At 43.0% G+C, this 15,240-nt stretch overlaps 1 protein-coding gene across 1 annotated transcript; it reads right to left on the reverse strand.

Annotated features, from left to right (window-relative positions):
• Positions 1–4,906: 4,906 nt before the first annotated feature.
• On the reverse strand, positions 4,907–9,826 carry LOC127752785 (probable E3 ubiquitin-protein ligase LOG2). The gene is made up of 3 exons (XM_052278194.1): positions 8,906–9,826; positions 5,725–6,226; positions 4,907–5,554 (listed from the first exon to the last, which is right to left on the reverse strand). The coding sequence occupies exons 1-3, from the start codon at positions 9,484–9,486 to the stop codon at positions 5,360–5,362; spliced, it is 1,278 nt and encodes a 425-aa protein (XP_052134154.1). The 5' UTR covers positions 9,487–9,826; the 3' UTR covers positions 4,907–5,359.
• Between the last annotated feature and the right edge of the window lie 5,414 nt (positions 9,827–15,240).

Below are 15,240 nucleotides of genomic sequence, written 5' to 3' on the forward strand. Positions count from 1 at the left end.
CTACGAATAATGCGGGATGGAGTGGGAAATTATGGGGGAATTGAAGAGGAGGAGGAGAGGAACCGATTTTTGCACTCAATCGGGAGGGGAATCGGCCGGGGAAGGAGATCAAGAGGTGGCGGCGCTTCTGTTCGGGAGACAGGGAAGAGCGGCCGGTCGGCTGGAGGAGGAAGACGACGGCCGGCAGCTGGGCTGGATGGGCCGGGAGAGGGAGAGAGAGGGCGGCTGGGCTGGGCCGAGAGAGGGAGAGAGGGAGAGATGAGCCGGAAGCAGCCCAAGAGGAGGAGAGGATTTTATTTTAATTTTTCTTTTATAAACACTCTGAGAAAGGTTATTGTTGCATTAAAATTGTTTAGAGTGCTCTGAAAATTCATGTAAAATTTGTTTAAGAATATTTAGGCATGAGAATTTAAGAAAAATTCCCACAAGCCATTTTGAATTCAATCTTGGTGATTTTTAATTGTTATAGGCTCTTTTTAGCTTTTACAATTTCTAGAAAATGCATTAAGACACGATTTAAATATTAGGGTAATTTCAGGGCGTTACAGAAGTCGGTGCTTCTAGCCTTTGAGCAAATGTCGTGCTTGAAGATTAACTTTCATTAAAGCGAACTGTATTGCTTTGGTGAAGCACTTGAATATAAAGATCAATATAACCAACTCTTGTGTTGCCAAGTTGTCTACTTCCCTTTCCGATATTTTGGCATCCCGATCCATTGCAGGAAGTTAATAAATGAGGAATGGAGAGAAGTGGTTGAAAGATTTGGGAGGGTGACTTACTCGGGTGAAAAGAAAACTTCTCTCGTTGGAAGGATGACTTACTCTGATTAATTTAGTACTTAGTAGTCTCCCAATGTATATGATGCCTTTCCTTACAATATCTACAGGGGTACGTAAGAAACTTGACTACATTCGATCTAGATTCTATTGGCATGGGCATGGATATAAGAATAAATACTGGCTTGCTAAGTGGGTCATTATATGTCATCCCAAAGATCCAGGTGGGCTAGGAATTCACGACCTCAAAATAAAGAATATAGCTTTACTTAGCAAGTGGCTATACAAATTGCTCACCATAGACGGAAAGTGGCAACAGATGCTACGCAATAAATATTTGGGATCACAACCTTTATCTCAGGCTTTTTGGAAAGCGGGAGACTCTCTTTTTTGGGCTAGTCTTATGAAAGCCAACTAAGATTTTCTTAGGTTTGGGTCCTTTTGTATTGGAGACGGCTCTCAAATAAGGTTTTAGGAGGATAAATGGTTGGGTAATGCCTTCTTGAGAGATCATTATCCTTGTCTCTATAACATAGCTAGGCATAAACAGTCAACTATCTCACAAATCTTTCAAAAAAAATCCTCCAAGCTTTTCATGGGGATGAGAATTAATCGGAGCAAAATTAGTCGCTTGGCATAACTTATGGCCTCGCATAGCTGATTTGGTGTTGTCACAGGAGCAAGATGAATTTCGCTAGATTCTCACTGCTTATGGGGTCTTTTCAGTCAATTCTCTTTACATAGCTCTTGTTCATATGGGTATCCCGAATATCAATAGACGTATTTGGAAGATTAAGGTACCACTTAGAGTGAAGATTTTCCTTTGGTTTCTACGTCAGGGTGTAACTCTAACCAAGGATAACCTAGCTAAGCGCAAATGGAAAGGTGGTACGAAATGTTGATTTTGTTATAAGGACGAAACCGTTCAACATTTGTTTTTCCAATGTCATGTTGCTCGCTTGGTCTGGTCGGTTATTCATATGGCTTATAACTTACAACCTCCACGAAATGTGATTCATATGATTGGGCGTTGGCTTACATGTTTCCTAAAGACATGAGAAATCTACTTTTACTGGGTGCAACAGCTATTTATTGGTCCATTTTGATAAGCAGAATTAGGGTAATTTTTTATAACAAGTTGGTGCTTCTCCTTTATAGGTTATTACTTTAGTCACCCGGTGGATTCGCACCTGGGCTATCCTCCACAAACCGGGTCTTCGGATACTATTACAGTGGTAATCGCGACATTTGGGCCAGGTGGCACGGGAGTTTTTAACCCAGGAGTATCTGTGGTGATCTAATAGATAGTCATTAATATCTCGGTCTCGTGATGAAGTTCTAGATATGTTCTTTTTTGCTGTTTTGTTTGGCTATGTGCATTTTATGCAGAGGCCGGGGTGGGCTCAGTTGGAATGTATCATCTTGGTGTATTTGGCTGAGCCTTAATAAAGCTTCCATTATCGAAAAAAATACCTTTGCTTAACTACTCTAAGATAGTACGTAGTATCATGTATTATTCCGTCGATGGAACTTTGACGAGATCGAGTCTTAATTAGTTTATGGAATTCATTTATTATTCTGTTTGTTCTGAAGACTGATGAGGGAGTTGCTGTAAATAAGAATATTTCAACGCAATGTTAGTAACTGGTAGAAGTTGTTTTTCTTTTGAACTAGTTCATACGTCCATCAGCAAGCTGCAAGCTGGATAGCATGCGTGCTTCTGTTGACATTATGCTAGCTCAAATCTTCTAGTTAAAATCATCATACTGAAAAACAAATCAAGACAATGAAGAAATTGTGAAGTAGCTTGTAGCCCATTTCACTCATTTCAAGTTCAACTTCAGTGGCGTCATGTCTGAAACTCTGGAAGTTGATGCCTGAATGCAGAATGATGCCATTTAGCGAAGTACTTCATACACCGAGCCTACTAAAGCACTTGATCACACAGTGTCACAATATCTATACTACTTAAAAAAACGTAGTGATGATGGTGACTCGAAACTTGATAGACACATGAAATACGGAACGTCGGATCGCCAAATCCAACGGCTCAGATCGCGTTTCTCTTCCTTCGCATGCTGCCGCAGCCCCGATCCATGCCACGCACGCGTCCCCCCTCCCCTACCCCCCAACCCCCATCTCTCGGTCGTTCCCTCCACATCTCCACTCCACTTTCTTCCCGGAACCACCTCCAACGCGGCCACATCGCTTATCCCTCTAGCGACGCTCTACCGCGTTGTTCCACACATGCGCCTCCCAAGCACCTCCCGTTCTACTCCCCACACCTGCGCATGCTGCCTCCTCCGCGTCAGCTCCTCGCCACCGCTGCATACCTCCGTCCCCTGACGACACCATGGCTGAAGACTACGACAAAGGTATCGCCCCTCCTTATTTTTGTTGGTGGATGTGTTTGATCTCAATCACCAAAAGGTGTTAGGGTGCTGAAACTTAATTAGAAAGGAGTATTGAATAAACAAGTTGTCCAAATTCTACATCCGGCTTTCTTCAGTAAAAAAAAGGGGTCCGACTAATAATTATGTCGTTCCAACGGTATGCCATGGGTTAGCAACATTATTTATCTACTTTCAGGCCATTTGTCATGCTACAGCTTGCGCTGTTGTTTCACTGATCAAGTCATTGTATGTGGATTTCGTTGTGCCGAACACAGCCGGAGTGCTTGTGGACAAGGTTTGCGCCGCTGGCCGATTAAAAGGTGTTGCACAGTTTCGCATCAGGCATCAAGTTGAAGGGATAAATAGCTGCATGATGGTGGGTCGGTCAGCGCAAAACATAGTACCAATTCTCTTCTCCTTCATCAAGAACTGTGTAATTACGGTTGCCTCTGCCCTCTATGACATTCCTCGGTCGCAGACATTAGAGATGGCCTATCCATACAAGCCCTTGGGGAGTATCTGGTGCTTTGAGATATGGTCGCAAGAATCTCCCTCGATTCTACGAGCAGGGACGTGGTTGTATGGAAGGCGGCGTCAAATGGCGAGTTCTCTGTGCGAACAGCTAGCCTACTCGCTACTGTCGGTCGGAAGGACGGCGTGCCTGCTTGGCAGGATCATCTGGAAGTCTCTTGTGCCGGTGAGACGCAAGTTCTTTATGTTCTTTGCAGCACGCAGCGCTTGCCTAACTGCAGACAACCTGCAGTGCCATGGGTGGCACCTCGCGCTAGTATACCACCTCTACTCGAACGACGGCGAGACTTGCCAACTTATCCTTTAGGGCTGCTCTTTAACGCATCAAATGTGGGAGTGGGTATGGGATTGCTTGGGACTTGCATTATGTGCGCCGTCCTTAGATTTTCCAAGCTGGTGGTTCTCCACCTGAAAGTCTATTGCTAAAATTGATTGCAAGACGTGCAATGTCAGGGTCATCCTTGTAATTTGGTTGATTTGGAAATAGCGCAACACAAGGGTGTTCAACGGAAAAGTCTCCATGGTGCCTCAACTTCGTGCGACCATGGCAGAAGAATAGGAGACAAGGAGGTCGGCCGGCCTTATTAGTCCGATGACCGAGGCCGAAGTGTACTCATTAGGGAGACTTTAGCCCTTGTAAATAAGTTTATAAAGGCGGTGCTTTGACACACTACGAGCGTGTGCCTATTGTTGGGGTACGTTGTATAGCTTCTCCTTTTCTCTTAATATACTTCGGCCAGCTGTATTCGCCGGCCTGACGAAAAGTCGTTGTACGTGGCAACGTGAATAATATAATTAAGCTAGGCATGTTTCAGAAAAAAAAAAAGGGAGCACAGTAATAGTATTCCTGTCGAACAGCTTAGGAAGTACATTACAAACATTAATTACTGTGCAATACAAATATTATTTCTTTATGTAATTTAATATAGTATCAAATTTGGCGATCCTTTCCATAGTGTTTATTGCATATGATACGTTCTTTTAGCATTATATTCGTTACGGGCTGTAATAGAGCAGGTCCACAAATAATTTTGCTGTCCTTTTTTTTTTAACTATAATTCAATATTCTTTGTATGTTTGATTTGATTTGCTTTAGTCTTCATAAAGTCCCGCAACAAATATTTCTCTTGATCAGTTTCCATCGACACTTGAAATGTCACAGGACCAGAGTGAGATATATTTGATCGCTGATACATGAGATAGCCATTGACGGGGAAATAATATCCATTTAGCTCTTCTTTGATGGGAGTAATTGCCAGATAATTACACGCATACTGTTGCCTCAAAGGGCAAGTTAACGACAGAACTATAGCCAATACCGCACACGCACTCCACTTCCATCAGCCGCAGTAATACAAATCGTGAGAATTTCTGTCGCAGTAGTACAAGTAGAGAGAATTTATGTACAAACCTTGTTTTCATGGATGCAGGGTATTAACTAACCCATCCTCCCTTACATGATTGTAGTACAGCACACCCAGCACTGAAGTGCAAGTTTGCAAGCCACCGCGCGCAGCAAGCTTTTGTGCTCACATATACTAAAAACACGCACATGTCTTCTCCCTGTTTTCCACTTATTCAAGGGGAGCTCCTGTATATATGGAGGCAGCAAACCAGACATCAAGTAGTGTATGTTATATGTATGAAGTTCAAATGCGATCACGCTTGCGACTCTTGCTGTTGGTGCGGAGGCGCGGTTGAAGGAGGTGGTGGTGGCTGTGGTATCTGCTGCTGCTGTTGCTCTTCACCTTTGTTGTTGACTTTGATCTCGAGCAAACGCTCCACAGGTTGCCTGCAGATGGGACATCGGTTGGTCTGGTACCTCAGAACCTTTGCGCACTCGCTGCACATACACTGCACCATAAGGAAAATGTCAAAAGGGTTTGTCATTCCGAAAATTTCACAACGATGACGATCTAGGCATCTACTATGTAAAACATGAACAGAAGAGTTGTAGGACATAATTTCAGCATAAAGTAAAATAAAGGACAAACATAAACTCAAGAGCCTGTTTCAAGACTTACCATATGTCTACATGGGAGGACAGTTGTATCCCTTGGCTCCGATAGGCAGATAACACACTCTTTGCCAGGATCATTCCCTTCGGTGTCACCTTCAACAGAGTTTCCAATTCCATAAATCTCCTGCAACTCATATCTCGTGCCATTGACCCAAAGGATCTGCTTAACAACACGAACATGGTAATCCCCATTCTCCTTCCTCTCAAATACAGCCTGGGTGATCTGTGAATTTGGAGTTTGTGACTTTTGTTCTTCCCCTTCTGAGAATTGACCAATTGAGAATGTTGTTTCAGCCTTCACTGCAAGTGGATATACATCCATCTCTCCCTCCTTAAATAATTCAGCATCTTCAAACAACGAGAAGTCAATTCCTGTCCCGGAAGGTTGCCTAAATTTTTGACCAAGACCCTCTTTAAATGTTACAGTGACTGGCTTGAGTAAATCTTCTTTCGTTGCTGTAAGGTTACAGTTCAGCTCCTCCTTTGCAAAGAAGTAAACAGTCATGCTGTTCAACAAAGAAACACAATTCATTAAAAAAAGGAAGAAACACAAGTTAAAATCAACTAAAAGTAACTTCAAATCAGTCGACAGTATGCACAGCTATAGAGATAAGAGTAAAGGATTACACACCTCCTGCAAAAATATATATTTAGACATCAGAGGAGAACAACTCATGTAATGGACAATGTACAGACAAAGAAAACTTTGATCACCATAAAAATATTATACCGATTGAACAAACAATTAGCACCACTAATAAACTAGTGATTACCAATTAAAATAAAGCCTCATGTCCCTACACATTGATCTTCAAAATACAATCTAATGTAGACACCAGTCTAAAAAGGTACTAGGAGAAAAACGAACAGTAAAAAAGATGCCGAAGACAGAAACAGGAAAGAAAACAAGTTTCTAAAGGTAACGAACTACAAAGCAAGAAATGGAGATGATACTGATTATCCATTGCTAACTACAAGCATGGGATATTTTTCTACTACTCCATAAAAGATGCACACTAATAACTCAACAAGACACAATATGATAGCTTAAAAGCATGATCTATTTTTTTCTAAAACAAAGTGAGGACTAAGTGTGTGTTTGAGAGGAGATGAAAAGGAAAAGATTGAAAAGATAACGCAAAACAAGGTGAGCCATTAGCTCATAATTAATTAAGTATTAATTATTTCAAATTTGAAAAATGGATTAATATGATTTTTTAAAGCAATTTTCCTGTAGAAATCTTTTGTAAAAAATGCACCGCTTAGCAGTTCAGGAAGGCACGGATAACAAGGGGGTTTTCTCCCAATCAACTGCTGCCGAACGAAGCCTAACAAAAGATGGCTTTAAATGATTCTGTACATCCTAGCACTGCCCTTGGCTAAACAACAGCTACATTGTTTACATTCACCACTAACTGGGGCAGCTAATTCCTTGATTTCAGTAGCAAAACCTAGATCATCCAGAAAATTAGGTAAACGGTTGACTCCAAAGTTCAAGCTTTCACACATGATATAGAGCAATGGCGCCTACATTACAAATTCACTTCTTCTAACTGAATGTTATCTTAAGTTCCCACAAAAATATTAAGAACGTACAAACTACAAGAATTGATAAAAAAAAATTATGCTGGGAAACCATTTAGGCATTTCTACAATATGGCATGTTGGTCACAGATATTTATCCTATAATATGACATGAAAATTCATAATAAAGAATTAATAACTATGGCCAACTGTGGTCCATGAAGGGCCCAGCCAACAAAAAATTGGGCTTAATTTTCTGTAAACAGAATTCAATATGCAAGTGAACATTCACTTTTGATGGTTCAAAGATAATGGAAGTTGTAATTCTCTTTGCCGCTTGCCACTTATTGTTACCATCCTTTTGTTTGTCAGTAAGTTATAACATCAAAATATGGTGAGCACCCGGTAGCAAGTACCCTATTCCCCTCTATCTTTCACGGTACCAACAAAGAGCAGCAATTTTTTACTCTGAATGGATGCAATTTGAAGAGTCCAAAAAGCATAAATATATATGACACAAATTAAGGTTAGAACAACAAAGCACTCGAAGTAAACCAAAACCGTGGCTAGCACTCCAGTAGGCAGAACCAACATAATTAGTAGTATGGCAAAAGTGCAAAACTTTAACCAATATATGGAACCAGCAGGAACTAAGGGTCATGTCATGGAGCAACGCACAGGTACGGCCTTTCTTTTCACATCAACACGATGGGCAAAAACATAGGCAAACACACGAGAGCAAAAACTAATCTAATCTCTGCACAAAGACTATGAGCAGACTTATTGGGCCTGGAGACCAAGTCAGCATGGACTCCAACGTGCACAGGCCCAATCACACGCAGAAAACCAACATAACCGAGCAGGCCAGGCGAATCTTGTCCAATAATGCTACAATAATATGGCCCTTTGGTTAATCCCATTTGCTAAAACACTCTGCTAGTATATAGACCACCGACTCAAATTAAAACTCAAACTGACTCTTAATATTAACGAACTCACATCATGGAACTACTAAAATAATCACTTAATCAGGCACCATTTTAATAAACTTCGCCAATTAAGCCAAACGAAACTCCACCTACATGGTGTCGATCTGAACATACTGCTCAAATTCCTCAATTCCTTAGCATCCCAGAGTATAATGTCAGCTCTACTTCCATATTTGTTGGGCTCTCCTTGGTTCACAAACACAAATACTGTACCAACTAAAATTCTAGGGTGCCCATGGACCCATAAAAACATAAATTTCCACAATGACCTTTATCACCCCTAGAAATTAAGCTGTTCAGCTACAAGAATCTGCTAGAAATGTACTTCAGTTCTACAATGATTCTTTAGTTCCCTTTTTAGTTCGATTATTTCTTGGTGAGTGTGACATAATATAGAGAAAGATGAATCTCACAAAACATCAGCATCAAGATAGGGAACATCAAAATTCTTGACAAAACACATAGAAGGAGCCAACATGAAATTGTAGGTCAAGGTCAACATGAGAGAAAAAACAAACATTAACATTTCAATGGTAACAAGAAACTGTAGATATCACAGCTACGGTCATCAGCTCATCATGTTATATGCTACACTATTACAACATGTATGTATAGGTATGGAGTAGTACATCACATGTACGTATATAAATAAACAAGCATCACAAATCTCACCTTCCAGCGACGGTGGCATCAAAGGTGAAGGTGATGAGGAATCGTCCAGGGCACTCGTCATCAGGCTCAACCCGGAGAGTCTCCTTCTTGAGATTCACATCGTTACGGATGGTGACAGCCTTCTGGTGTTCAACATACGGCGGCGCCGGCGCCGGCGGCTGGGTAGGTGGACCATACGAGAAGTTTCCACCCCAGCCATGGTAGTGGGGATGCTGTTGCAGCATAGCAGGCGGGAACTCCCCTGCGGCATGGATCGGCTGGGGTGGCGGCGGTGGTGGCGGCGGCTGTGCTGGCCCACCCCCACGGTGGTGGTGGTCGTACGGCGCCGGGAGCGGCCCTGGCATCGATGGCGGCGGCGGCGGGTAGAAGTTCCCGTACTGCGGGTAGTACTGCGGCGGGTTGGGATTCGGGTACTGCGGCGGGTAAGGGCTCGCCGCCGCGAACACGTAGCGGTTCGGCGCCACCTCCGGTTGCTGCTGCTGCGGCGGCGGCGGCGGCGCGGTGGGCTGACCATGGTGGTGATGCCGGCCGTGGCCGTTGTTCCGGCGACGGTGGCCGCCGCTGCTGCCCATGTTCCCCATCTCCTGGAAACGGGGTCGCCGGAATCGACCAGCGGTGGCCGGAAGTATCTTCAAAAATTGATCATAAATCGATCGAAGCAAGGAAGCTTTGCTTTTTTTCTGGTTTCTTGGCTTCACTTCTGCTATGTTCCTCTACGGATTTGGGTTGGGTAGTGGGGGAGGCAACGAATTTGGGTGGAATTCACGACCTGGAGCGCTTGGCTAGGGAGTAGAAGGGATTTCGATCGGAGATTGGGGGAAGAAACGGGAAGGAAATGCTGTTGCTTTTTCTGTTTCTCTTTTGGTTGTGGATGGTTGCGTAACGCTCCACTCGCAAAAGTGGCCGCTTTTTCGGCAACTAGGATTTTAGGGACTTTGCCATAATATTTAATATTTTGTAACGTTCGCGGTTTGCCCGCCGCTAATTTTGAGAGATATATTTTCACTTTAAAAATATTTAGTAGGATTTTTAACAAAGAAATGTAAAATACATAAACAAAATTTTAAAATATATGTATGGTACATGAATTATGCCACCCAAAACCTGCCACAGCCAACAATTCCACCCATAAACATAAATAACAAAAAATATCGATCTAAAACATACATTCCCTCCGTCTCATGTTCCCTCCGTCTCAAAATACAAGATTCTAGAATCGGACGGGATATTTCTGAGACAACGTATCTAGACAGGCTTCATACACTCCTTATCCAGATACGTTGTATTAGGAAAACGTATCATCGGTATTTGATTCTTATATTTTGGGACGAATGTAGTATTTTTTTTAATGCTAAATGCAGATTCTTCCTTTGGTTTGCATTCCAGTGGCACTACTGGACAGCTGATCTTCTCTAGAAGCGTGGTATCGATAGTCACTCGGCCTGTCCCTTTTGCGCTCAGGATCTTGAGATAGCGAACCACATCCTCCTCGACTGCATGTTCGCTCAGCAGATTTGGTTCTGGGTGTTGTCGCCTCCTGGCTGGGCTGCCCTCTCTCTCCCTGTGGCAGCTGGTTCCAGGACTGTTGGCTATCTTCTAGGGCCTGCTTACCTGAGCATCTATGCGCCGACTTCGACTCCCTGGTGTTCCTGGTCTCTTGGCAGGTGTGGAAGAAATGGAACTCTAGGGTTTTCGACTCCGCGCTCTCTTTCGTCTCAATGGTCCTGGAGTCCATCCGTTTGGAGGGCCATCTGTGGTCTTTACCTGGCGTTGCCGCTTTTGGGGACTTGTTGGGAGTGTAGCGTGGCTAGGCCCATTCCCGCTACTTGGAGTTTGTGGTTAGCTGTCGTAGTTTCTCTAGCTTCAGCTTTTTATTTTGCTTTTTCTCCCTTTCACTAGCATAAGCTGGTCTGGCTGATTGCGTGGTGTAACTAAAACTCTTTTCGTCTATTATATTAACGTGTAATCCTTTTTCGCAAGGTCTGGCTGATTGCGTGGTGTAACTAAAACTCTTTTCGTCTATTATATTAACGTGTAATCCTTTTACGCGTCTGCGAAAAAAAATACAAGCCAAGAACAAAATGTAGCTCATCTTGTGGGGAGCTGCTAGAGCATGCCGATTGGACTGAGTTTGATCCCCTCATACGCAGGTTTTATCATCATTGTTTTTCTATCAATAATGGATGCTTCTTAAAATTCCATAATAATTTATTTGTTTAAAAACAATAATACATGCCACTTGTAGTCATGTTGTTCTAACCTAGTGTTGGCGGTCGCTACTTACCGATTTCGGCTTACATTCAACTACCATAATATATAAAATCATAATATATAAAAGAATAACTAGCATTTCTTACACATATATTAGTATTGAATAATGTAGTTCCATTTGTCTTGAAGAAATACTATGTATGTAGGGAACATACAATAAAGTGAAAGTGAAATGAGCCAGCATGCGAAACACACCTCTGACGAATCACGCGCAAGCACACGGATCGAGGGCCTTGGAACTTATTTTAGAAATACATTCCTGGAAAACTTATTCCAGGAATAATCATTTTTGGGACGCTAGAGTCGCTGGCGCCGTGGTCCAACTGGACGACACCAATACAGCAGCCACGTGCTGACGTGGCAGGAGGACGGCACCAATATTGCTAGCGCCGCCCCTCCACCACAGCACTAACACCGTTGGCGTGTGTTGGTATTTCTTAACGACATTACTAGGAATATGAATTTCCAGCAACGGTGCAAAAATAGCCCTAGTATATTTATGGTTATAGAAGTAATCTGCAAGCGCACGGATATACCATTGTAGCATTTCACCCGGAAGTATTTCAAGATATCGTATTTGTTTAATCCCAAGGGAAGATTTATAAGAGAGAACTTTGCTAATAACTTATATACATTACATATATATCAAAATCTATGCAAGGGTTACTTTAATTATATGGGTAGGGTGACACGAAGCATAAGGACTTAGATTCTCTCATTTAAATAATTCTAGACTAACTTGGAAAAAGAAATAGAAAAGTAGTCATTCCTATACTTCTAATATACACTCAACTTTAGTTTACATTTGCTAGTATACAGTTGTGTTGACCAATACCCCCTTAACAATGCCCTCCTGGTGCTTCGAGAGACCACCCGGGTTGCCGAGTTTCTTACGACAACCTATCATGGCCGTCCAACCGAGGCTAAATACAGAGGAGTACCCTCCCAGGAAATTTTCTTAGGAATATATACTAATGTGGAGGAATACCCGTACTGAGCTATCACGATAAGCGGCCCACCTCTACTATCCCGCAGCATATATGCCCAATTAATAATATCTAATAATCTAAGCACCATGCTTACATTATCAAATACTACTCTATACCCTCTAGAATAATATAGAGTAATCATTTGCATGAACATTAAACCCACACCACTACACCTCTCTGGTAGGCCAGTCACACAACTATATCGGCACAAATCTAAAGTAAAACTAGTACTCGGGCAAACTAAAGTGCCGAAGGTATATAAAGAAGAATATTCTATTAATTCCGGAAGTCTTACGAAAGAAGAAAGAAAAGCTACTAGAGCCATACCGAGATCTTCCGAAGACTCGAGGACTCCGAGAACTATCCTATTCTATTTCACTTAGAACTAGAGCACTAAACTAAGCTTGACAGAGGGATCAAAGCTTCTTGGTTGAGTGTGTGATGAAGTGAAGGAAGTGAGCCCTTTATACAACCTCCCAATGACGGTTATGGCAGTTGGAATTGTCGGAAATGCCCCACAAACATCATTGGGGGTGCATCTGAAGCATCCATGTGGAGGGCCGAGCTGAGCCGGCGCTGCCAGGATTTGGGCGAATCCCTGGTTCGGCTGAACCTGGGCCGGCACAGCAAGCCTCCAGATTTGGTAGAGGGGCTGATAGGTGGGTCCTCATGGCAGTTCTGGCAGTTATGGTGGGTTTCAGGACGGTTATACCTGACCTGTGGGCCCCTTTATCCTTGAGATTGCTTAGGAGTGAGTTTTCCTTCATTTATTCTTCATTTATGTACTAATCTCTGCAAACAAATAATACTCCAAGTATGAGTGAAAATATATTATTCTAAAATAAATATGTATTACAAGCATAGCCAATTCTCCTTTTATTTTGGTTATATTGACGGTCGAAACTGGTCTATAACGACCGTCAAAAGCGTGCACCCCCCGAGGGGGGTGTGCGCACTTAACCACGCAGGCCCCACCGCCCAGCCCTCCCCACCCATTCGCCCCTCCTCCCTATCCAAGCCCAAGTGGCTCTGCTCCTCTCTCTTCCCCCTCCCCCCCACCTCTCCTCCTCAAATCTACTCAATTTGGAGCCATTTTTCATGGGATTTCTTAGGAAAATCGAAGAGCGAGGTATAATACTCCATTCATCCCTCTTTTTTTTGTTTTAATCGATGAAATTTGTAGATCGGAGGGTAACGCTAGAACCTATTTTTTGCCCTTTTTTTTATTTTGACCATTGAAATTAAGGATTTGATGATTGTAGTGTTAGGTATGTGCAATGTGCTTGTTCGTGCTATGATTTTTTTTCAAGTACATATATGTGGTAATGATAATTTTTAGTTGAGACATGAATAGATGGTTGTATGAAAAAATTGATTTAGGTTAAATTTGTTGCTATGTATTGTATGAAGGATAGACAAATTTGGTCGCATGATAGAAATTTACTGAAATTAAATATAACTTTATAAATTTGTATGAAAAATGACAAATTTAATGTACTTACTTTATTAATATATGTGGGTATTGAGTGCTTGTCAAGTTAATTAGTTTTTAAGGCTGGTGATTGATAAAATTTCAATGTAATTTATGTAGCGGGAGACAATTTTGGTTTTGTAGAATGTTCAGGAAGGATGCAGCAGGTTATTGCCCTAGGAAACTACCTCCACTGGACACTAACCGTCCCATGTGTTGGTGTGGTGACGAATGTCGTTTTGCAATGATCACAAGACACAACACCAAAGGAATTGGATGTATCGCAACTCTGCGTACAATCTAGAGAAGCCTAAGCCGAAGCCTAAGGCAAAGAAAAAGAAAAGAAATGTGGAGAAGACGGTGGAGGTAATTTCTTATATTTCTGAGGTTGAGATCCTAAATGCATTGTATTTTGTAATGAAGATCCTTTAAATCGTGAAATGTGCAGGTACCGAAGACATCGCCTCCTCTGTGTGACTTTGTGAAATGGATTGACACGGAGATTGATCCCCACAATACGGAGATGATTCATAGGGAACACGAATAGGAAGAGGAACAGCTCAATCATCGTCTCAGACTTGCGGCTATAGAGAACACTAAGAGGAAGAGGAATGAGGAGAGGGAGCTTAGGAAGATGGCAAGGGAGTTTGCGGAGAAGAACGAGCGTGCAAAGGAACGGGCGGGAAAGGTGGATAGGGCACAACATGCCAAGGAGGCTGGTCCAGAGGCCACTAGCAAGGCGCAATGCACTCGTTGCACCTAGTAGTTCAGTTGGAGGTCGAGGACATTTTTAAATTCCCTAAGACATGTAATAATGGCAGTATTGAATGTTGTGCATTGAAATGTGCACGAGTATGCCATGCATGGTGCAAAACACTTTAAATTTGAGACTTTAAGTTGATGATGATGCCATTGAACTTTTCTCGTGTTTTGATCCACAAAAGTTATCGTATTTGTTCGGCATCAAGGAAGTATGACGTGCATGTATGAGAGTGACTTTGTATGTTTTTTTAGGTTCGATTTTTGTCTCCTGAGTATTTGAAGCCCATATCGTGGCCTTCTCCATGTCACAGCATCCTCCCCCCTGGCTGGCCCCTCTGACACAGCGTCGGCATCCCCTCATGCGTCGATAAACCAGAGCGGCCTACCCTTCCTGCCTCGGTTCCCCTTTTGCCACGGGCGATTGGCTGGCGCCCCCCCCCTCCCCCCTCGGTTCCCTCCTGCCTTGTGCAACGAGCTAGCACCGCCCCCCACCAACCTTGGTGCCAGAACGATTGGTGTCGTCCCCTCCCGCTTAGCTCGCTTCCTGCCTTGCGCAGTAGGCTGGTGCTGCCCTCCTCCCCCCTTGGCTCCCACCTTCCTTGTGCAGCGACCTCCCTCCCTCTTCGACTCCCCTGTCCTGCCTTGCGCGGTGGGCTAGCTCTGCCCCCTCCCTCCTTGGTATGTCTCGTAGGACATAAATGGGTATTTGTTCGAAAGAGAAATGAGAATAACGAGGTAGTGAGATACAAAGCAAGGCTAGTAGCTCAAGGTTTCACCCAACAACCTGGAGTCGATTACGAAGAAACTTATTCCCCGGTCATGAGCGGAATTACCTTTAGATA

This window comes from Oryza glaberrima, chromosome 10 (genome assembly GCF_000147395.1).
Source record: "Oryza glaberrima chromosome 10, OglaRS2, whole genome shotgun sequence".
NCBI lineage: Eukaryota > Viridiplantae > Streptophyta > Magnoliopsida > Poales > Poaceae > Oryza > Oryza glaberrima.